Source organism: Bombus affinis, chromosome 15, assembly GCF_024516045.1.
Source record: "Bombus affinis isolate iyBomAffi1 chromosome 15, iyBomAffi1.2, whole genome shotgun sequence".
Lineage (NCBI taxonomy): Eukaryota > Metazoa > Arthropoda > Insecta > Hymenoptera > Apidae > Bombus > Bombus affinis.
The window spans coordinates 6,077,598-6,103,172 of record NC_066358.1 but is presented as its reverse complement, the minus strand read 5'-3'; the positions used below and the strand labels follow the sequence as shown (position 1 = coordinate 6,103,172).

General features: G+C 32.6%; 3 protein-coding genes across 4 annotated transcripts in view; 1 reads left to right on the top strand and 2 right to left on the bottom strand.

Moving 5' to 3' along the window:
- The window catches only part of LOC126925088 (uncharacterized), a 36,863-nt gene extending 21,925 nt beyond the window's left edge, over positions 1–14,938 (top strand). For both annotated transcript variants that reach the window (XM_050740265.1, XM_050740266.1), the window contains exons 2-13: positions 9,924–10,161; positions 10,863–11,017; positions 11,099–11,293; positions 11,385–11,497; positions 11,574–11,740; positions 11,923–12,078; positions 12,148–12,215; positions 12,304–12,384; positions 12,469–12,630; positions 12,703–12,900; positions 12,979–13,083; positions 13,173–14,938. In XM_050740265.1, the coding sequence (XP_050596222.1) occupies positions 9,924–10,161; positions 10,863–11,017; positions 11,099–11,293; positions 11,385–11,497; positions 11,574–11,740; positions 11,923–12,078; positions 12,148–12,215; positions 12,304–12,384; positions 12,469–12,630; positions 12,703–12,900; positions 12,979–13,083; positions 13,173–13,297 (1,763 nt within the window). In that variant the 3' untranslated portion in view covers positions 13,298–14,938. The remainder of the gene's footprint in view (positions 1–9,923; positions 10,162–10,862; positions 11,018–11,098; positions 11,294–11,384; positions 11,498–11,573; positions 11,741–11,922; positions 12,079–12,147; positions 12,216–12,303; positions 12,385–12,468; positions 12,631–12,702; positions 12,901–12,978; positions 13,084–13,172) is intronic.
- LOC126925094 (methylated-DNA--protein-cysteine methyltransferase, inducible) lies at positions 14,553–16,883 on the bottom strand. The gene has a single exon (XM_050740273.1). It carries the CDS (start codon positions 15,701–15,703, stop codon positions 15,140–15,142), a length of 564 nt encoding a protein of 187 aa, XP_050596230.1. The 5' UTR covers positions 15,704–16,883; the 3' UTR covers positions 14,553–15,139.
- Positions 16,884–17,070: 187 nt separating this feature from the next.
- On the bottom strand, positions 17,071–24,052 carry LOC126925085 (uncharacterized). Its single transcript, XM_050740253.1, has 7 exons — positions 23,698–24,052; positions 23,235–23,348; positions 22,999–23,151; positions 22,688–22,892; positions 18,237–22,611; positions 17,946–18,156; positions 17,071–17,617 (listed from the first exon to the last, which is right to left on the bottom strand). Exons 1-7 carry the CDS (start codon positions 23,779–23,781, stop codon positions 17,495–17,497), a joined length of 5,265 nt encoding a protein of 1,754 aa, XP_050596210.1. The 5' UTR covers positions 23,782–24,052; the 3' UTR covers positions 17,071–17,494.
- Between the last annotated feature and the right edge of the window lie 1,523 nt (positions 24,053–25,575).

Here is a 25,575-nt window from a genome sequence, read left to right as displayed (position 1 = left end):
GACACGGTTTCCTGCAGTTGTGCGTGTTCCACTGGACAAGTATTTATAGTTTTCGACTTCTCGTCTGGCTGCTGCACCACCGGAAACCGGCTGATTATATTTAGAAAAAGACTTGACTGAACGTAGAATAACAATTCTGCTCGCGTTTGTCGAGAGGATCGCCATTGGTGAGTGCCAGCCATCCTCTTTCCCCTCGCTTTCGAATACAATCAGAACATCCGTCGTTAACGATTCTACTCGTTAGAAAGGGAACTACGAATTCGTTGTATCAATGGCAAAACACGACCAATTATTTCATAGAATCGTTCCGATGGACTTTGCATTTGCGAGCCAAAGGTTATTGCTCCGCAATGCTTTTCATCTCCGCTTATCATTTCCACAACATTCTCCGAATCTCTTCTAACCAGCTAATTAAATCGCTACAAGTAGTTAAATCTATATTTCATACATTTTCATTGGTAATTTTATTTTAGCACTATCTCGTAATTATATTAGGTTATCCGAAAAGTTTCTTTCGTTTCATAAGGTGATAATAGATGAACAACAATTTCTGTTTTATATTATTTTATTGAATTAGGTATGATCCATTTCGTTCTATTTCTATTATTATGTTCATGCGTAATTCAATAAACTAATATAAAACAAAAAGCGTTGTGCGTCTATTATTTCCTTATAAAACGAAAGAAACTTATCGGACAACCTAATGTGTTAAGATTATTATTCGAAGAGAGTATTTGACGATCCTCTGATGGAGATTTTTCGATTCTTCCTGCAAAGAAAAAATCTGATTTATGCATAGTTTTGTAACCTAAGGAAGGACTATATTTTTCTGATAAAATTTTCATATGGGGATGTTGAAAGGATTTTTCGAAATTTACCGTACGATGAACAAAAATAATGGTGGCACGGACCAGGTGTTTCCACGAGATACTGTTTGTTGCATTTACCGATACACTATCGATCACTGGTTCATATTACGTAAATCCAACAGTAAAATATAACTATTATGCCTCGTTCATAGAATTTACATTGACAAAGATGGAAGCTAATTAATTTTCAAGCAACGTGCTATCAATCGCTAACACCATACACAGCGCGTGCAACCAAAAGCAAAACAAAAAAGGAGACGTAACTTGAAATAAGAAAAGGAAAGAATATAAAAATAGTGGCAGAGATAATTGAGAAAGGGAAAGTATCGACTACAATTACCTAGAATTGCTACTACCATTACGTAAATCCAATGGTAAAACATCACTGACCATTACACATCATCCATAGAGTTTACCCTAATGTTCCAACTTCTTCTGAATTCTATGTTCTTCAACAAATTAATCTACCAACATTCTGTCGATCGTTAATACCATAAACCACACTCGTAACCGAAAACAAAAGAAGAAAAAGTGACGTGATTCGAAAGAAGAAAAGGAAGAGAAGGTAAAAGTAGCCCTAGAGTAGATTAGAGAAAGGGAAATCATCGACTAGAATTAGGTAGTGTATCACCCGGCGGTGGTTTCGTATTAAGGATGATGAGGCAACCATAACTATCTCTTGCCAGTCGAGCCAGATGGTGTACAAAGTGGGCCCCGATCCTGACTGCGCGTAGAAGATCCGCGAAGATCGTGCAAGGTCACTTTTTGCAAGCGCGTTCACCTCGAAAAAGAAGAGAAGAGAAAAGATGCCGACGATGGACCACCGGATGTGGATCATCGACGATTTTCTTGGTACACCATACCGGTCGTTTATTGCGCGATTAAAATCTTTTAACGGTCATCGAACGATCCAATTCGTTGCGGCCTTAAGAGAAAAAGGTGGTGTGAACCTTTCGGAGGGCCAACTTCCGGCGAAACTTTTTCCAGATCTGCGCAGCGGGAGAAAAAATTTAATTTACGATTGCCATTTATGACGGCGATTTCCGACGCAACTTGTTCGACGTTTTTTTCTAAGAGACAAGATTTTGTTTGCAGCAAGAGGGTTTCGCCTTTTTTCAAGGATGGATCTTTCCGGTGAAACTCGTCGGGCAATTTTTGCTGAAGATGTTTTATCGATGTGATCATTAGTCGGAGGAAAATTGCAATTTTTTCCGAGCTTCTTCGCCAATGAAAAAATTTAACTCGAATAAGGATTTCAGATTGAACAATTTTTTCGTGAGACGTTCGGAATATTTTTCGGAAAAGCGAAGGTTTATATTTACGAAATTGTAGGTTTTTCATTTCTGAATATAATCAAGGCAAGCTTCTGTTGAAATTTATTCGTGCTTTTACATAAGAAAAGATTGTAGGAAAATAGAGTCCACTGTTTCAATGGAACGTTTTTTTAAAGGTAATTATTCCTAATCAAAATTTAAAGACGATTTCAGTTCGTGCCTTGTTATAGCGTTAGTGAAATTTCAAGAAGATTTGTACCCGTAAAAATTTCTTGTAACGAATTGGTTACGATTGCTTAAATTTTTTCCTGTAAACGTATTCGATGTAAATCGTTCGATGTATTTCGCAGATCCGTATGTTAGCGAATTATCTTTAGCGAATTATATGAAAAAAGTTAATTAATTTCAGAAGCTATACATAACGCTAGCTATACATAACATACATGATTGTTTCGCGAAAGTTTCACCGTGACCACGTTACAATTTGGCGAACTAGTGGTATCCGAAAGGAAGCGAAAGACCTCGTTCTTCCTCGCGATTTTCACCTCGTAGACCGGCTTCAGAAAGCGTGAAGCCGTGTGTTATGCCTCGTTGCAATCGATCGTCTAGTTATTCAATAGATGAAGACGAGCTGCCTGTTGCGTTTTCGCGCGCCGTGCCATATTTTTTTCGTCAAAGGATACGATTATTACGGTTACCGTGTACGACGCTGCAAAGAACAAAGTTTCGAAATAATTATTACTGGACGTGAAACGGAGATCGCAAAGTTTGAAATTGCAAAGTTCTCTCGTAATATCGTGATACATATACCATTTTTAATAAACCAACGGTACAATTATGCGTTATTATATACCTATAACTAAAGATATAAAACATTGATTCTAATTAAGAGCAATTTAATCATAAATGAAAACAAGTTTCACAGATGGCATATATGGGGCGGAATACGTGGAGGTTCCTCGCGATAGCTTATATGGAAATACAGTTTATAAAGTTCCGTTTACATTAAAAGTTATTAATATCGTACTGGTGTAATGAACGTTTATATAGCAGAGTATAGTATCGCTCATAAGTACAATAGATGATTTAAAAAATAATAAAAATTTACAAAAATAGTGGTAACTTGTTAATAGAAATAACGCAAAATTTATGATAAAAATAACAAAGATTTGCATAGTATGTCAGTTAAAATCTAATTTCATTGTATTCAGTTGAATAAGATATAAATAATATTTTCGTGAGTCTCTCTCTTTCTTTCACACACATACACACACACGTTATACACATATTGTCTATTTTAAACATATTTGATAGGAATCCTTTAGTGAATTATATGAAAAGGAAACTAGCGAATATCTAAATACTTTTGAATGGTAGTGTATCTGTACGAGATGCTTGATGAATATGCGTAAGTATGAAAGCAACGGTTTATGAAAGCAGAAATTCGAAGACTGAAACGGGCAAGTTACACATTGCCGAGTATTAGCTGATGCAATTAAACAACCTGTTTCGGGTTATTCCGTCACGTTATCCTGCTATTCTTTCGCGCGGTCTTTCATTGAAGCGTATGCAGGTCGCGGCGGAAAGGGAGGGGAAAAAATGAAAGAAAGGTTGATGAACACAAAAAGCATCAGAGGCAATTATAAAGGAACACGTGATCACGGTAAAACAAGAGTCCCGGCTAATAGCGTGTTTCCGGTTTACGAAGGTAAGCTACGTAGCAACGAGGTAACCGTAGGTAGTACTCGCGTGAAAGGTAAAAACCGAGCCCTAATCAAGATCAAAGCACAGGTAGAACAATTTCAACGATTTTAAACGACCTTACACTCGATAGGGTTTTTCAACGATTCCGCTCGTACGAGAAAAATCAATTATCGAAGGAATTTACAACACGTTTGTTGCGAAGGTATCTAAATAAATTTTCGAGGAACTTGAACATCTGGTATAATTTACGAATTATAGGAGGCGAATGTGAAAGGAATAGTAAATATCGAATACCAAGTAGACGATTTTTCCAGAATCAAATACTGAAAATTAAATATCGAACTTTTTTATTTTTGGGTACTGTACATCGACTACTAAATAAATTGTTACTAACTACCAAATACTCGATTTTCTAATTGCTATCGAAGGTTCTAATTACATATCGAATATCGAATTTACCAATTTACTGAATAACGAATATTAAATTTAACGCTCTTCAAGAGACGAGTATTCGATTCTTCGAAAACCGAATGTCAAATTTCGAGTATGGAATTCTCCACAAGTGGAATAGCAAATTTTCTAAAATCTAAATACCAAAGTTTCTAAAAGCTGAATACCAAGTTTTGAGTGTCGGATTTCTCAAGAGTCGAATATCAAATTTTCTAAAAGCCGAATACGAAGTTTAGAACGCCGTACTTGCCAGAGCGAAATCCGAAATATCGAAAGCCAAATACCAAGTACTAACTTGATAACTGGAAATATCATCGCCGTATACGTGAAAAACGAGAATTTCCTACTATCCTAGGAAGGAAGATATTTATATCCGCTCATAGCGGAAAAGGTCGCAGCAGCCGAGCACCAGTATCCATTTGTCTCATCGGTGAGCCTGGAAATAAGTAGGATATAATTTATAGTGGGCATCGTGTTTCCAACTGCACTTGCTGCACTCATTATCGCCCTGGAATACCCGTTCTTCCACGCCAGAGAAGGTAGCATCCGCGTGTTGTGTCACGCGAAGTGCATCGAACAAGCATCTTAAATAAATTCCGCGTGAGGCGAAAGAAATGGATCGAAGATTTATAATTCACGGTCAACTCGACCGGCACGACGATTTCAGAGGCACGCGATATTGTACTTCGCGTTTCTTTCGCTTCTTGTGCGTCCTTAATCATGATTAAACGATCCTTAAAAAGTTCCTATTGTTTCACTAATTCTGTTCATTCTTCGTTTTTACTTTACGATTATTCTTTCTATTATTGCTTCTTCTATTCCAAATATTCTCATCATACAATGGCTACAAAAAGTATTTTCGCGTACCTTCGTCTTTCAATGAAACGCTTTCTTATCAGATTCTACAGAAATTTTTGTAATCGCATGAGAGTGCGCTACTAAAGACATTAAGAAAGTCAATACGCTTGGATTCAATTAATTAATACGCAAACGCTGTAATAAATACGACAATCGTCAGATAGCAAATATTAAGCGTTAAATGTTAAAGATAGGAAGAAAATGCAGCAAGAGGTAGAAAATAAATATGAGCCTGAAAACGGTACTTAATTCTCCTATTATAACTTATAACTTACAGTTGTTAAGTACTAAATACGGAACATTAAATACCGAATGCCAAATAGGAAATACTTAAAGTATATTTTTACGCGAAGAATCCAGGAAGAAGGAGAGAAGATTCGAATACGGGTAACTCAACACTGTGACGTAACAAGGAAAGAGCCAGCTTAGCTCCCTGCCTAACAGGCGACTATAATAAAAGAGAATCCGTGAATAACGACGGTCACGTTGGACTCTATTTAACTTGGCGAACTCGTAGAGAAGAAGGTGCGCCGGTACCTACTCTCATGGGATCAACGCGGCGTTATGAGTCCTCGTTGGGGTTTGGTTCTCAGGAACCTGAGACCACTGAGTTTAGTCGTATATAATGCACAGAGGAGAACGCGACAAGCACCGCGAGAAGGAATGCGAGGAACAAGCTGCTTTGCTAAAGGCATTACGCCCCTCCTTCGTTCCGGGGCACACACGTACGGCCACAGCCCGTTTATACACATTGTCTCTTTTTCCTCTCTACCCAAGAGGTCGTCTCTTTCCTGTGTCCAGCTTTCTTTCTATTTGCCCCTTAACTCGAAACCTCTTCCCACTGATCAGCTGTATACCTTGTCGAAGGGGCCAATGAGTCCCTCGTTTGCCTTTCCAAAGGGACTATTTTTCCTGCTAAGTGGTAAACGCACATTCCTATTTGGCTAATGGTACACGACTCGTGTCTCGAGGATTTTTGAAGAGGGTGCATCGCCTGAGATACCTAAAAATAATCAGAGATAAGAAGCAACAATTATTTAAAAAAGAAATGCGCCTCACAGATTTTTATGGATAATTTCACTCAGAAAGTCTTTAAAAAAAAAAAAAAATGTTACCGTTCATTCCAAATATTTAGTATCTCACGTTCAAGAAGAAAGAAAATTATACCGTGTATTCGACACTCTATATATCATATTCAGTGCTCAAGAAATTGATTTAAGTACACACTTCCTCGAGAAATCTGTCCTAAATTGCTTCAAGAATAAATTTTCCCCCTTACGAGGAAGTTTGGTCTCACTCGGTCATTAAGGAGCACTGACGTAATGACAGTAATCATATTGTTGCTTATCCTAGAATCATCTGTGGTCTAGGTGACGACTGTATTTTATCTGATTTTCTTCGCTAGAATTCTTGTAATTAGAACTGTCCTACGTTTCCGGATTTTAGTCGAACCCCTTTTTATTTTTATTTTATTATTTGTCGTATTTTCTATAGGGATGGTCGACCGATGTTTCAATGTTTCTGAACGGATAAGTAATTGTAGTAATTAGGCCGACGATATCAATTAACACCGTTCATTATATGTATGTTATGTAAATCCCGTTTTAATCAGGTGCAACGGAAGAGACACGTTCAGATGAGTCATCTACTTGTCCGTGCTTGTGAACACGACTCCCAGACGGCCGTAAAACACTGTCGTTCAGATTTAGACTCACGTACATATTCCACTCTTGATAATTTGCACACGCCCACTGAATATTAAAGCTACATGTGTTAACCCGCCCACATTCCATATCTTTCCTATTGCACATTTCAATAAGATATCTGCTCGAGAGTTCATTGAAATTTTATTGTTATTCGATGTTTAATACTTGATATTCGATATTCCTAATTATTCGGTGTTATTATCAGTAGTAACAAAAGATAATAATTGTCTCGAAAATTTCTATAGACAGAGGTCAGTGCCAAAATGGTAATTTCTATTTAAATGGAGGACATTGATCAGTAAATTTGAAATAGAAATTTTTCGAAAAATTCAGTAACCAGAACATAGCGGAATATTTTTCGCTTACCGATAACCATCATCGACAACGGAATTGCTTTTAATTACCAATAACCGTTATCGATGACGATGGAATTGTTTTTATTCAACGATAACCGTTATCAGTGACGAAATCTTTTTTTATTACCAGTAACCATCATCAATGACGGAATACTTTTTGATTAGCAATAACCATTATCGATGACGGAATCTTCTTTATCACCGGTAAACTACTATCGTTGATGGAATATTTCTTTGGTTACTAACAAACCATTATCGATAATAGAAATTCCTTTGTCATCGGTAATCATTATTAATAGCGGATTACTTTTTAGTTATCGGTAACCATTATGGATGATGGAATTATTTTTGGTTAAAAGTAACCATTATTGATGACAGAATTTTTTCGTTATTATCGGTATTAATGTAATAACATTATTAACGTAATAATATCACGCTATTAATGAAGGATTATTTTCTGACTACCGATAACCATCATTGACGACGGAATGTTCTCTTTTAATTACCGATAACCATTATCGATGACGAAATTAAAAGAGAACAAAGTCGGGGAAGGAAAGTGGAGCGCCACGTGAACGGACAACAGGCGAAATGGAATAAAAGAAGCGATACATAGTATGTATTATGTTTCGTTGCAAAGTTTGCTCGGTGGTCCATCTGTCAGCGTAGCACCTGCCTTCGTAACCACTTAATGCCAACGCTAATGACCATTCATGGATCGTTGGCTGCGCGACATGTGGGCAATAAGGTGGAATGCGATTTATTCACCGTGTTAATATGGACAATATTAAACAACTGGTTGGTAGTCTCCTCTACATTTCCTTATGCCCCCTTTTTCTCTTTTCATTTTTTAGAAGATAATTAACCGAGGAGAGTCGATCGCTCAGTTGGCGTTGAATTGAGCAATTAGCGGGGAACTTGTTGCGTTCCCGTGTCGAATAACGTTTCGCGTTTTGTTGGAACCCATGGCTGATATGATTTAACGTTACACTAACATTTTAATAGAATTTTAATAAAATGATTTGTGTAGCTTACGAGGTGGGAAATAAAATGAAAATAACGTTTTCTTCAAAACGTACGCCTGAATTAAATCGTCCAATAAATAATTATATATTCGTTAGTGAAAATTTAATGAGTTTCTATTAAGTTATTGATATTTATATCTTTTAGAGCAATGTATTTCTGTTAATTTTGATAGCATGTTCCTGTTAATAATTTGGATTTTGCTTATTTATGAATGTAATATATAGTTGGGAAATTTTAGAATTGTTTAAATGATAATAAAATGGTATCAACCCGGGAATACGGGTTCAAATAGCTCCGCCGTGTAAATTAATTAATCCGCGTAATTAGAAGATATTAGTTGGAAATCAATTTTAATCTTGTTCTTTCACCTCGAAGGCCGTTGACATTGTACAAATTAATATCGAGGCATCTCGTTTTTAAGGTCGTTCACATGACCCTCGACTCGTTCATGGGAATTCATTTCGCAATTCTTTTAGTTTTACTCAAGTCTATCGATTTGTTCCGTGAAAACAATGAACACCGTGAAGCTAAATTAAATTTGCCTTCTAAAAATGAATTATCTTCGCGGGTGCCAAGTGTTCTGCGAATCTTATAAATAATTAAATCAACTTAGATGTAATTGTTCTACAATCTTATCTTCATCGCGTGTTTTTTAATACTCTGCAATCTCAAGAATTAATTAATCCACCAGATATCAAAGAAATGCTTTAGACAAACTAAAACGAAGAAGAAAACGCTAGAACTATCAATTTTACTGGCGAATATATTTAAATGTTTGTTGCATTCGTTATTAGAGCGCAAATGTTTATACAAATTCATATTTTTATGAACACAATCGTAGAAATGAAATTTTAACGAAGATTTCTTCAACTCATTTAATATCATAACGAGTACTACACTTCGGATGTTTTATATATTTTTACATACGTGCATTCTGCGCATTTTTGCATCTTCAAATCTTCTATGAATGCATACACTCATTACGTTAAATCCCCTTTTAATTAGAGCCTCAATTAAATACTCTATAAGTAATTAAGTAAACCAATTAAACCACGTGATATAAAAGAAGCATTTCATACCAAAATACTTTGTTTTTCAATTTTTTTTTTTTTTTTTTTGACGAATATAAATACTTTGTTCGCTGTATTATCTCTTTTCAACTAGTCTCAATTAAATACTTGATCATTTAATTAAATCATTTAGCACTAAGGAAATGTTTCACACTAAAATACCGGAATTTCCAATATTTCCTATGAATATATTTCTCTGCTCATTATATAAATGTTTCTTCTTTTTAATTCACGCTTCAATTAAATCCCCTGCAATTTGCGATCGATCTACGAATCAGGGAAGACGAGCCACTTAGATGCCAAGGTAGAATAATTTCGCTCCAAAGCATCACAATTTTTTATCTTATTCTACAACATATATGCGTTACATTAAGTAGATTAATTAATGAACTAGGTATCAAAATAGCATTTGGCCAGAAATTGATAGCACGCCATAATTTCCAACATCATTTTCTTACAAACATATTAAATCAATTAAATAATGAAACATCGCAAGTTTCAATTTTTCTGCGAACGAGAAATACTTCGATAATTATACTAAACTTCTCTTTCATTGAAATAAAGTTAACCCGAGGAAACCGTATAAAAGAGCCTGTTATTTAATTTACAGATGCGACTGTAATCACGAGTGACGACGCCCTCCAAGGGTACGACCCCCAGTTCATGGTTGGCTGTTATTTCCCCGCGGAATTTCAGGGTGAGTTCGTGACGCAGGTGAGCGGAAAGGAAGCCAGCGACACGAGCAACGAGCCCATTCAATATTCCACCATCAACATCACGTTCAACGCGATCCCCGTATGGGGCTACTGCCACAGGAGGATCGGCGATAACGTGTTGCTAATGGACAGGTGGGTCTACCTAGAAATCACCGAGTAATTTATTCCGACGACCGCTAGTCGCTACGATTTGCCCCTGTTCAACGATAACACTTTGTCCGTTTCCGGTAACCGCTTGACCCTAACGCGGTAATGGTAATTGCCAGTTACCTGAATCCGATTGGTAACAGCAAGTTAATATCTGTAAATGTGAGGATAAATTATTCTAGGAGAAGATCTTGGTTCTAGACTTAACAGCCATAGACAGTTGCATAAATTGTGAAGAATTTATGTTTAGTCTGCAAATGGGAGTAGTTCTATGAAAGTCAGACTGTAACTAAATCCGTAACTGATTGTGAGTTACGGATTGCACGCTTACTTAATGCATCCTTAGGGACAGGGATGCCCCGATGTGTCTGCAGCGTGTCTGGGATGGAAATAGACCAGATCTCAGACGGTGTCGGCCTGCACTTTCTTCTTTCCCAGCTATAATTGTACCTAAGATGTAGTTAGAATTATACAAACGCATTTTATTAGATTTACAAGGGTTAAAATCTATCTAATCATAATTAATTTGCGTTTATCAAATTTTATTTTCACGCTGCAAAGTACTTTTTGATTAATGTAAGAAATAGATTAGGAGATTGATAATCCAGGATATTTTCATTCGTCTTCTTCTCTGAACATTTCATCGGGAGATTAAAACCAAATAAAGTCAATTACATTTATTTCAGATACGGTGATGGCGACTGCATCCGATGCTTCCGATTGTTAAGGAGATCACGCAACATTATCGAGGTCTTCTCTGAAGATCTGAACAGGTGCTATACTTCAGAAGCCACTGCTTTGGCCTCCTGTGATAAATTAAATTCCACGTCCGTTTTATATCGTAAGTATAACAATTATAAACATTTACGTATAAGAACATTTCGAAAATATTTATTATTTAATTGCTTGATTATTTGGATAGGTACCAGGGAGATTGGAAATATCCCCATAAGAAACGAGTATTGTCCAATAACTGGCCAGTATCACTTCACGTATAATCTCAATAATGGATCTGATAAAGTTATCGAGTGTAATAGCTTCTCATCTTCCTTCAACAATTGTCCTGATGGCTCTGTTTTAAGATTGCACTTCAATCGTTGTAGCTTCGAGCCTCACAGTAATTTTCTTCCTAATATTCTTGTTGTTTGCTTTCTTAAGATTTTAAATATGTTCAAAGAAGAACTTATTTGTTGTTATTTGTTTTTCAGTGAATATTACGTTTAATTGCTTAGGCAACTGGCCTGGTCCAAATGGTTCTACTTATTTTGCCCTGATGGACATCAGTGGCAACTATGAAGGCAGACCACAGTATAGATGTGGAGTAAGTTGAAAATTTATTTTGTCTTTTCAATTAAGGTATATAATATGTTTCTTTAATTAAAGGATCTATTCTTTAGCTATTTCATGTTGACAATAAAAAAGGAAAAACATACATGGCTCTCAGCAGCGATTCTAGCTGTGCACAGAATTTAGATAATTCCACTAGTGGATATGAGACACTAGTCCTTAGTAAAATTCCAAACCAAAAGAAGATGCCAAATTATGTGAAGACTCACGTAGCAACGTAAGTATATTTTCTTAATTTTTTTTTTTATTTAAAATTTAGCATCGCATCGACATTTAGATCATTAGCGACGAGTATTTTCTTTATAGTATCCACTGATTAAATGTTTCCGATGGTTTCGTAGTCTTTTAAGAATTTTCTATTAGACTTAATTAATTAATTAAAAGCTATTATTGATTTAGATTTCCAAAATGGGCACAGGGTGTATGGGAAGAATCTCTGATTGTCAATGGCACCATGACTTTCACTGATCTTAATGGCTATAATAGTTACACGTTCATTACCGTTGATTCGAATGAAGAAACTGGCCGCTACATCGTTTATTCCAAAAATCAATGGTGGGATAGGACATTAATCGAATAATATTAAAATATTTTTTTACTCTAAAATAATAAAAATATTTTCAGTGAACAAGTGGCATATGTGTGTTTAATGATGAGGCAACGAAGTGAAAATGTACTAGAATTTGCAATAGGTATTTACCTTTTAGATAATTATTTCAGACGCCCACAGATATTAATGAAATTATTTAATCGGCTAAGTATAATCAATTTTTCATACAGGAATGGTGTTAAGTCCAGTTTATCAATCTTATTTGTGTGACGATACTAATTTGGATAAACCTGTTTGGATGACACAAGCACGTAAGTTAATTTCAAGGAAAGAAGATGTAAATTATATATTTCAAGAAAAAATCATGATATTAGATCTAATGCTATCAAAATTAGGAATTGAACGTGCGGTAGAGTCGCCTTGTCCAATTACTGGACAATATATGGGTATGATAACTGATCTATCAGGCATGTGTGCTGAACTAAGCAGCAACTGCAACACTCGTGAAATAATGTACTTTAAAGTTACTGACTGTGAATCTGGAGAACTCTATGAAGGTACTTACTTAAATAATTTAATTAATCTAAATTCATTGAAACCAAAACTCAACAAAAGAATTTATATTTCAGAACGAGCATACCTGTGTCTAGGTCAATGGGAAGAAAAAGGTGTTATGTATGCATATACTATGAGAAACGATACCAGTACGAATGAATGTTTTGTTGGTTTAATCGTGAATGATGAAGAAATTTATATCAAGGAAGCGGGGGATCATTGCATGAGAAATATTGATCCTAAGAAAGAAGGAATGCGTCTGTATAAGAAAGGTAGGTTCCTAAAGTGGAGTCTACATTAAATCAATATTTAATCTCAAAGTTATATGCATAGTGATTTAATGTAATTAGGTCAATGTTATGGAAATTCTCCAAGTCCTGCACCAACGCCAATGAAACCAATTCCTCACAATCCAATAATGAGAACTGCTACAACTCCGCGGTCGAGAGTATCAGGTAGAAATAATATTACTTACATTCATTGATTAACAATATTGTATGTTATAGAGTTTATAATACAATTGATTATTTTGTCATGATACCAGGTACCACCAGTATATCAGGAAACAATATTCCATCATTTGCCTCACATAAAACCACTGCATCTTATGGTTTTGTAATGTTCATAATGGTAATCGCGTTTTTTAGAAACATTTATATGTACGTTTGAGTACCAAGTCATTAATAACAAACAATGAACTAGTGAATGAATGCCGCTATGGGATATAAAACAAGAAAATCTTATTGTCTTAAAACAGAGTCATAAAACTTTTCTTAATTTTATTGAGATAAAGCTAAATGATCAAGAAAGTAAATATTATACATGAAGTATATTTAGAAAATGCCTATCCTGCTAAATGATTTCATCAGGAAAAAATAAGTATTTGAATACTTTTAATCTGATATAATGACTAATTATATTAATATTGTATTGTTGATATTAATTTGTTCCCTTAGCAAACACCATTCTAATCTACTTTGCATTTGAGAGATGCTTTTAACAAAAATTTCTGTAGATACATAGAACTTTGTTATATTTCAAATCTCCACCAAACACTGCCTTGTAAGATACAAGTAATAGTAAACTGTATGTTGCTAGGAGAATCCAAAGAAGTTTATATATTTTCTGATTATAACACACTTTTCATAATGGTTTTTTACTAAATCAATCATGTAGATGAAATTACTAATGAGACTGACTGAATTAATAACACTGTACAGAAAGATTCATCAATAGGAAAATATATATTTTTTTCAAATTTGTACTTAAAATAAGAAACTAACACTATTTTTTTCTTGTTGAAATAAATATATTATAATCTACATCGAATGAAATGAATGAAAATTACAAACTTAAAGCAATATACAAAATAAGAAATATGTTATCATTCTTAGGGTAATACAATTTATTCCCTGTGATTATTTGCAAAAAAAATAATTTTTAAATAAGTCACGATAAATTTTACACTTTTTATATAATTATTGAATTAAATTTAACATCGATTTTTGCAATTAACACAAGCAAGTGTCATACTTGTACCTAAAGTAGAATTTTTACAAATAAGTATTGTGTGAAATGGTTTACATATTTATAGAATGCTTTTATATATATGCAATTCATTTTTATATTTATATTGTAAATGTATATAAATATGTATTTATAAATTTATACCTTAATGTATAGAATTAATAGTACAGTAATATTTACAATGTAGATAGTACTTCTCCAGTCATGCTGTGTATAAATTTAAACAATAAGTCCATCAGATGCCAAATTATTAACTTCATTCATTGCCAGTTCTCTAACATTAACAACTACTTTTCAACTTCAGCATTTGTAACGCTTATTATTTTGACATCTGAAAGGCTTGTATACTAAAGAAAATTAATTATATCACAAAATTTCACAAAAATACATACATAAATTTACTCCTGAACTTTTTTTGACATTTATTTTATATATTGCTAATTGAACAGTTTAATATTTTGTAAATTAACACAAGATATTTAAAAAATGCTACATTTTTTTATACAAAACAGTTACATATACCGATAACTATCTAAATTCAAATATAAAATTATACAATTTTATTTACGTTTAATTTATACTACCATCTTAGAATTATTGTGAATGCTGAAGACCATCCTAGTATCATAGTGTTCCTGTTACTGTATGCAAGAGTGCAATGGATTTATCATTACAGCTTAAATTATTAATTACTTTAAGTGTACATAAATTATATTGCATACTTGTATTTAAAGATAATAAACATAATTTTTAATGTATAAAAATAAACAATTTTTCTTTTTATATTATCCAGTGTCTATTTTACATAATCTATGCAAATATCAGGATGCCTAAATTTGTATATTTATATATACTACGAAATAAACAATTCGTAAGTAATAGAACTTATAAAATCGTACCATATTACATAAACTACATTTCTTTGTATTAAACTATAAATTAATGAAAAAATGATAGAAGTATGTAAACATATAAAAAATAAACTTAAGTGTTTGCATGATCACGCTCATACAAAAGAATATTTTCCTTACGCTTCGAGCCCCATTTATATTTGTTACTACCAGATTTACCTACTACGCGATGGCATGGCACCAAATAACCAATATTATTTTTCATGACCGCATTTCCAACAGCTCGTACGGCTTTTGGTTTATCTATATTACACGCAACTTGTTCGTAAGTAACAGTTGTACCATGTGGAATAAGCATCAAGGCTTCCCAAACTTTTATTTGGAACTGTGTACCCTTCATGAGAACAGAAATAGAATCATCCACAGTTACACATCGGGAAAAGATTTTTTCTATAATTTTGTTTGTTTCGTTCAAGGTATCTTCGACCAATTTTGAAAGAGGCCAATCGTTCTTTAATTCATTCAAAGCTTCTTCATTATTTTTATCAACAAAAGCCAAATGCATAATTGCCTTATTAGTGTTAGTAATGCCAATTAAGCAATCCCCAAAAGGTGTAGCATGAAAACCATGGATTATCTTAAAATTTTCATGCTTTTCTTTATACTCTTGTGGTGTCATACTTTGAAACCGAACCATTATGATTATTTAAATTATTCAAATCTGTAGATACTAGGAAAATAAAGAAATAAAAGTTATTAGAAGGTAATATGTTTAGAATGTTTAGATGTTAGCTGTCATTCTTAAGGTGCATCTCCAGCCAATGTCAATGATTTAACATATACAAATATATCTTTCACCATTATTATATTTATTATGTTTGCATACACTATGGTCGTATACACTAGTTGTATTGTCTTTCTCGCACTGCTTGATTCACATTCCTACCCTTGATTTACAATTATGCGATCTATATAACTACCTATATCTCCACATCTCCTATGATACCACTGTATTTAAATGTTGTTCGTGGACTGTTTGTCAATTTGTTATAAGAAGTAATTGTTTCATGAAAAGATCGAATAGCGGTTACAAAACCGTTACAAAAAAATTTGTTAACTGTTCCAGTGGGTGAGTACCCGCCTTTACTATCCTTGGAAAAACTGCGGATGTTTATGGAAAATATAAGAGTTTAAAATTGTACAATATATATAAGACAAAATATATGAAATATTCAATATTTATTCATTAATTCTGTTCATTAAAATACGGAATTACATAAACATCCACAATCTATATAATTTTTATATAAGCTTTCGGCATCAGGTGAAGACTTGGAATACAAGTACCAAATTTTAAACTCAAACTTTGTTCATACCACAATGCTTGAAATTAATTATTTAATAGTAATTCAATTATAAATTAATTCGAAATATTATATATATGATAAATACATAAGGAAGAATGATTTGAATCTATTATTTTATGAATATTTATCGAAATGCTACTACGTGGTTGATATGTGAATTATTTCGAGGAAAATTTAGAGCATCTTGCTCCTTAAGATTTTATTTTAAAGAAAGAAGTCTCAAGACTTTATTTTAAAGAAAACATGGCATTTCACAAATCTATATATTATTATGTAAATATTATTATATAAAATTTTCGTTCATCCTTTCTAATAATTCCTAACAGCTTATTCTTTGACCAACTGCAATCAATCTAAGCTTGTAGCGCAAAATACGGAATATCTCGTAGTTGGCAATGAATGGGTTAATATGTACAATATACAATCAAAGTTTATACAAGGTTAATTGAGGGAATAGAATAAAATTAAAATTGTTGAACCGATTATTAAAAATACATAATTATTAAATAAATAAAATAATATAAAATCTGTTATAATATATTTAAAATAATTAAAATTGGTTTGGCTTTCCAGTTTTCTATTTTTTATATTACTACTTAAAATAATATATTAAAAATAATAGTTCTATGCAATGAAACCATATATGATTATTCTTTCAGTTTATGATTCATCAATGTAATAATATTCCAAAAAGAAATTAATTATGATTATTAATAATAGGCATGTTTGTTTATTTTATTCTATTTAAGACGCCATAAGTAAAGAATTTATTATTTACAAAGACAATATCATAGAGAAACGGAAATTTACAACATTTCAAGCCGCGTGAAAAAGGTATAGTAAGTATAGACCACGGACGCCGTGTTGAACAAGTGGAGTGGAGTAAAAAGAGATACAAATAAATAACGAGATCTCTTCTTTTCTATGTCTATTAATAATATTCTAGTATCTATTAGGAAGGAGAGAAATTATGTTAAATGTCTTTATCTCTTTTTCAACGAGGACATCTTCATTTGACAACTGTGGTTTATACTTCTTACATCTACGATGAAGAGAATGAAGTAAGATTTATACAAATATACAAGAATATTTTATGTAATCGTCCAATGAAACATGCACGATTATTTGATCACATGTTTAATTACGTAAGATTTGATTTCATGAGAATTTGCGTTGGGATTAACATTAAAAAATACTTTACGCGCTTTCGCGTCTGCTATTAATGAATTCCACATTGAATACCTCTGTAATCAATAAAAAAAATCATTGTATATGTTACATTGTATGTAATATATCAACTATTTTTGTATCATAAATGCATATTATATTATATAAACAAGTTTTTCAAAAACAGTGAGAAACTATTGGGCAAAAAGAATAAACTCTAAGCCAAATGTTACTTTTCCATTGCTAGCCTTTAAAATCCTTCTTTGACGACTTTGATGTCTTTTTAAGATAGGACTGCTTGTTTTGAATTGTTGTAACACTTTTGTAAAAAGTTATGACACTTTTGAAATATATATGCAATATATATAAATTTTTTTAAATATAGATAATATTATATAATCTTACCATGAAAATGTTAAAATTACCACATATTATCAGGCTGTGTTTTGCTCTTGTAAGTGCAACACAAAGTCTTTGTCTATCTGATAGAAAGCCGATCTTCTGACTCCGCACACATGACAAAATTATCACATCACATTCTTGACCTTGAAAACGATCTACAGTGTCCACAATACATTTTATTTTTCTCTTAACATTCTCTGGCAATGAAGATATTCTAAAACAATAAAAGATCAACATGCAACAATTAATTCAGATGATATTTAGAATACACTTCCATTAAATGCTACAACTTACATTGCATTAACTTTAGTCAATATCATAGCTCTTTGATTATTATATGGTGTAAGAATTCCACACGAAATGCATGATTGCCAATTATCCAAATTGGCAAAGTTTAGCATACAATAAATAATATTAGCTACAAAATCTGCTTCTTCATTGTTTGAGTTATCATGATTCTGATTTGTAATCAAATTTAAAATTCGATATGAATGGAATGGAAATTTATCATTGCGTTCTACTGCATTCTTTAATTTACAACCATAGAAGAACTTATTTGGCCAAGAGGAAATATCAGGTTGCATTCGGTATTGAGTGTCTAGCATAATTATGGGATTATTTGGTTGTAAATCAAAGGCGCTTTGCACTCGAGAAAAGATCGATTGATCCAACCCATATTTCTTTGCCCGTGTACTCAGAACAGTAGCTGGTAATTGATTATGATCACCAACTAAAACCAATGTATCTATTCCTAACATCAATGGTATCAATGTTTCTGCCTCGCAACTTTGAGTAGCTTCATCCACAATACACACAGATATCCTTTTCTTATTAACACCAAAAATATATTCCATTTGACTAGTATAACAGGATGAGAGGGTGCAGGTTATTATGTCTGCAAACTCAAGAATTCTGTGTTCTGCCGTACGCTGCAATCTAATGCTTTCTCTGCTTCTATCATTTACTTCGTTCGATGATGTACGATTCTTTAATAACTCATATTTTGCAGACATATCTGCCAGTTTCATCCTAACATGCTCTTTATGAGTTTTATCCAAATTATTTGAGTTCAGCTTACATTGCAGGGCGTTAATCTTAGATTGTAAAAATAATTTTTCACTTTCTATACTATCGGATGGAATAGTGTTCAACTTGCATGTTTTTTTAATTTCTCGTTTCGCCAATTCAGTAACAGAAATATCTTTCACTTTTGAATGCATCATTTGTGATTGCCCAATACGAACCATCCTGAATGGTTTTATCTTTGCCTGCTTTTTTATCATGGTCCTAATTTCTAATAATCTTAAGACAATGTCATCAATGGCTGCATTTGATGGAGCACAAACTAACATTGTAAAAGAACTTCCATTGCTTGTATATCTGTTATTTCCATATAAAATTTGAGTAACTATATTTACAATAACTTTCGATTTTCCAGTTCCAGGTGGTCCTTGAATAAAACACAATTTGGTATCTTTTTGGATTACTGCTTTGGTTATTTTACTTACAGCTTCCATCTGTTTCTCATTTAATTTATCTCCTGTGATCAATGTCTCTAATTCAAAAACAGTTGGCAATTTGTACATCTCGATTCTTGGACATAAGATTAAGTTTACTAATGGCGACTTAGGGAGAAATTGCAATGCTTGTACCATTCGTAAATTAGGACGTAAATAAATCGCAGCTCTTAATCGTTGAACTCGATTTACTAGAATATTTTTATCGAGATATTTTGTTATCACAGTATATGTTAACAATGTATGAGCATCTTTTACATAATTTTGTAAATCTCTGTTAAAATGTGTCACAGGAGTTAATACTGTTGTGTGTACGTTAGTAACAAATGCGAACACTTTACGAAAATCTTTTGATTTTTGTGAATTTTTGTGATTTTGAACATACTCAAAAAATACAAGATCTCCATATTTAGGATGAATTTGCCTTTGTATATCGTCCTTTGTGGCTAATACTTCCACCATCAACGTTGTAAGAAGTATTTTATTTGGCTCCACATTCGTCTGAATAGAGTTTTCAACTATAGAGCACATGAATGTGGGCCGTTTATGTATATCCTCTATGCTCTGAAATTTGTTTGTGATGTTATGCCAAATTTCCAGCAACAAAAGCGAACTTATAGTATTATAATATTCATCATACGATCTATAATGAGTTAAGGTAGGGTTAAGTTCTTCAGGCTGAATAACAGGTGGATCTTGATTCAAATATAGCTGTTCTTCCAACCACACTGGTTTCCAGCATAAGATGCGGCATAAAAATTGATTCATTGTATTGACCTTTTCTCGACGTATAGGAGCATCTTTTCCTTTCAGTTTTTTTAAAACATTCGATTCATCAATTTCATATTCACGAACAGTTTGAATCTCTGTAGAAAAAGACACTCGTTTCTCCGAATTCGGTTTTACAGCTGGTGACTTAAGATTTGGCTTAAGAGGTACAGAAGGTCCCTTTTCCACTGTCTTACAAGATTCTAAGCTTGGTTTACCACTTACTGCAGTATCTTTCAATTTAATTGTTTTCTCTGTTCTTTTTTCCAATGAAAGATCTTTTAATGCTGTTTCTGCTTCTACGATATTTATTTTTATTTTAGTATTATTAGATTTTTTAGGAATTTTTCCCAAATTCGAAATATCATTAAGAGTTAATTTATGCTGTACATCCATTGCTATTTCTTTAAAGACATTTTTACGTTTTGTTGCATCAATCGTTTTTGCATTTGAAGAAGTTCTATTTGCTGTTACGGATCGACTAGACGAAGCTTTAGACTCCTCTGTTGCAGTTTCCTCTCTAGATGCAGCGATCGTCTCCTCGACAAGGAAATCGTTTCGGGATTTTGTCGTTACTTTCGCTTTTGGTTTAGAAACAATACGTTTCTTTTCTTGATTACCTTCTAAAGATACTCGGTTTTCTTCGGCAATTTTCTTCAATTTCATCTTTCTATTATCTGCCAATGCTTTCTTCTCTTCCTTAGAAAGAGTATTTAATTTTTTTGTACTAGGGGGAAGACAATCGGCCCATTTGTGAAGTACTTTACGATTTTTTTGCTCCTTTGCATGCATATATTGCTCTAACTTCAACTTTTCTTGTTGTTCTTTCTTTTCTTTAGCACTTAATCGCGGTTTCGAAGGTTTTTCAGATTTTTCAGAATTTCCAGATCTTGCAGATTTATCAGACTTTTCAGGGGTTTGTTTATCTTTATTAGAAACACTTCTTCGTCTTTTGGAGGTAGGTAAGTGTGGAGGTTCGATTTCAGGCACCTTTTTCTCAACCGACTTTTTGCTCTTGGTGGGTGTAATAGTTTTTATTTTAATGTTACTCAAGGGATGAATATAATTTCCTGCCTCTTTTTGCATTGGAGGCAAACTCTGATTTTTCGGAGACTTACAATGTTTTTTAGTATCGCTAGTAGCACACGTGAATTGTTTAAGTAAAGTATTTTCTGGTGAAAGTACTTTATTTAAATTGTCTATATCCTGCAACGAGTTCTCTGTTTCTTTTTCTTCGTCTATGTTTACTCTAGGAATTAACTCTTTTGGTAGCTCTTCATTAGTTCCGATTAATTCAAACTCGCTTACAATTGGTTCCTTAATTACGACATTTATATCCATATCTTCTTTTTTTATACCATTCTTACTTTTCACATCAATTTCATCGTTTTCGCTGAATATTTGACTTCGGGATAATCTGTAAAACCAATTCTTATCTTCTTCGTCTTCACTATCTGTTATTGAAATAACAAAATCCACATCATCTATACCAAATCTCTCACTTTCTACTTCTGTAGGTAGCTCCTCTTTTACCTCATCTTTCATGGTTGTGTTCATACCATAGCCAATATCAAACAATTGGGAGCACGGAAAAATATCATCCTCACTATCGCTTAAGTTTATAACATCGTCCTCTGAAAATTTTGTTTTTGGTTGTTGTTGCACTTTCTTTAGTTTTATCGGAGATCCGACTGCAACGAAACTTGTATTTGAGGAATTTAAAGTAGCATTTTCATCAATATCGGTTAATTGCAATTCATCTTCAAATTTTATGATACCATCTTCGTTATGCATGAAATTTGGAGGAAGTGTTGCGAGTAAATCTCCTTCTTCATTGTTTTTAAATTGATTGGTTTTATCGATTGTATTTGGTCTTTCTATCTCACTCACAGTATTTGTTTCACTACTATTTTTTCTACTGTAGTAGAGTTGTTTTGAGTTGTAATTCATGATTTCTAAATCAGATTTTACTCTTATTCTACTGTCCTTGATTGTATTTTTTGATTCAAGATTATGTAAATTATTTACTGTATTCTGTACATCTTTAGTATACATTAAATTATTTCCAGTATAAGTATCAATCTCTTGTAACATATTTACATTTACTTTCTCTGTACTCTTATTGAGAGAAATTTCCCCTTTTTTAATATCTTCTTTTGTGGTGCTTATTATCATATTCGATCTCAGGTCCTGACAATTTATTAATTCATCATCCATTGGTGATTCTGTTCTTGTATTGTTTGTCCAATTACTTGATGAAGGCATGTTGGTATCCATACGTTTCTTTGCATTCAATTTATCACAATTTTTATTTTTTCCATTTGATGAATTCAATGAAATATGAACTATTTCAATATCATTTTCATTTTTTTCTTTATCTTTTTCTGAAATAAAAGCAAAATTCTACTATTTATTCTTTGTCTTGTAACCTAAATAACCTGAATAAAAATGCAGTAATACCTTGCAGGTAATTTTTTTCTAAGATATAATTTTCATTTTGCAACTTGGGAATTTTACTTGCCACTTCCGAGTTGGAATTCGTGTCTTTTCTTTTACGTTTATCTACTCTGTCAGTCATTGACTTATCATTAACTATATTTACATTATTTACTATAGTAGTTTCTGAAAGTGTACTAACACTGTGACCATCTTCCAGAAGCTGTGGCTGTTAAAATTATTATAATATGTGTAACAATCTTACTCAATAAATAGTTCAAAAAAGATATCATGTGATGATAATTAGTCTGATGATATAATTAATTAAATCTTACTCCAATTGAATGTAGTTTATACACATATAGATTACTGTTTCCAGTTGCATCTTCAACAGTGGGACATCCAATGCCAATAACATCATTCGAGCATAATTTAGTTGTCTGAAAGGGCTTTTGAGCTACACCATTTATAAATATACCATTCGCGCTCTAAGATAAATAACATCATCAAATGAAAATATTATATTAAGAAAATACATCCTCGTGCACTAATTTCATTACATAATGTGTACCTTTAAATCTGTAACATATAATTCATCTTTGCTATGGAAAAACATACAATGACGCCTAGATACTGTCAAACTAAGGCATACTATTTCATTTTCCTTGGCTCTACCACAAGTATACTGAAAACATATAAAAGAGACAATGCTTTATACAACGTAAAACATCCTTATTATTTGTTTTTGATACTCAGAATACTTTCTTTATTCATAAATATTGAATTTCTATGAACACATACAAAAGAGTAGAACATAAATAGAAGATTTAGTTCAATTACTAAATACTTTGAATATTTAATATATTTTTACATATTATGTATACTTTGAATACTTCTATGTATTTCAATTCTTTACAATTGCATAAATATTTGCAGTCTACGCATAATTTAACGATAAAATTAAAAAACAAAAATTATTTTATGGCTTGTGCTTGCTATCTACATAATAGAAGAGAAGAACATTTTATACTCACTGTATGTCCTGGTTGATCTAATACAATTGTGTCCGAAGTATTAATACGTTCCAATATAAATCGGTAGTAGTTATCGGTACTCATTTTTAAAATAATGACCAGTTCTTTCAGAGGTCACCTAATGCTCTGTATAACCTGTCTTCTTTTATTACATCGAAAACGATTTTTAGACTCTTCTACTAATAATTATATGATATGATTATAGATACAATACAATTCATAAAACTTAATAAATACGTCGTTTTGCGATGTTTTTAATGAATACACGTGCATTGATATTTACCGCCCTTTTCGAATGAAAATTGCGTTTATGCCATGTATACAGATATGCACACAAAGATTCAAACTTAGGCATCGCAAACAACGACATCTACGAGGAACTTAATATAAAATAATTTAAATCGAATTACTGTGGAATTCTTTAATTAGTTGTTATAGAGTTATTTACAAAATTATCCTTCTGTTATATATATAATTGATTCAAGGGAAGTGCTTATGATGTGTACTCTCATGTTAATTCCTTATCGTAATCGTGTACCGTAAAATGAGTGAAACTCGTGATGCAGAATTTAGCTGATTCACATATTCGTGCTTAGATCATTGAGATAGATTCTGTGATAGTACGGATTACGTTACGACCTAAAGCATAAATTGAAGTCAGACTTATTACGGTTCAGTATTACGAATGTATGATAGTCGTCTAAATAATAATACCTCTTTACGTATAGTAAAACATGTAAAATAATGGAATATGCTTATAAAAAGTTTTCTAGCTTCATTCATATATTGACATCAATCGTATCAAAGTTAGTATTTAAATAACTAATATTGGTGTAGTTTCATGCGTTCAAATGACGATATAAATTGAAAATCCCGCCGATAAAGAAATACGGTCTATCATTTTTACGCTTTCTGAATACTGAAAATGTTCGACCAAGAAGAATTCACGGTTACTTACATCCTATTTTTAGTTTACGAAAAAATGTCTAATATTGTTCGTGATTTCGTATTTCTTTTTATTTACAGAGTGAAATTTATTTGAAAACCCTTTGCATAACGTTTAGAATAAAAAATAGTAATACTAGAGATAATATGTACTCAAATAGTAAAACTATCGATATTATCGATAGTGTTATTTTTGACAATAGGCAAAACAATTCTTACAGATCGCTAGAGGAATTAAGATGTATCTATATGTTTTAATATATTAAAAATTTATGTTAAATATATATTAAAACAATATATTAATAAAAGAGAAATCACATTTAATGTATGAAAGGTTTTTATTTCAATACCGTTGATTTCTGCACGCTCGATGAAGGGAGATCGAGCTTAAAGTTTGAAGTTTATTTATACCAAACAACGACTTTGTCCCTCATTATGACGCAGTTTAAATGAAATCGTACGGCAAAGGGTTAATTAGTGATTCAAAAGACAAAAATTACGCAGTTACAAAGATTTCTAAAATATTGGAAAGAAATCGGTGTCAAATTGGAATCCCTCCTCCTGAAATATTGCAAATCGTTGCACAGTGCGGAATTTGAATGAACAAAAATCAAAATTCGCTGACCACGTTCGCACGTTCGGTCCTGTCGGATAAGTGGTTATGTTTTTCTGCTTACAGATATGAGATCTGCTTATGACAGATATGAGGAGACGCTTTTAATAGATATACTGCGTACCACCCCCACATATCCAACCGATAAAATAATCACCAGATTGTGTTTGTATATACCAGAGAAATATCTATAAATTTTTACATTCCCTTTCATTTCGAACAAGAATTGTCGTTTAGTTACCGGCATATTTTCTAAACAAAATCAATGGTGAAATTTCTATGATTCATCGATAGATGTGAAACGTAAGAAATACATGTAG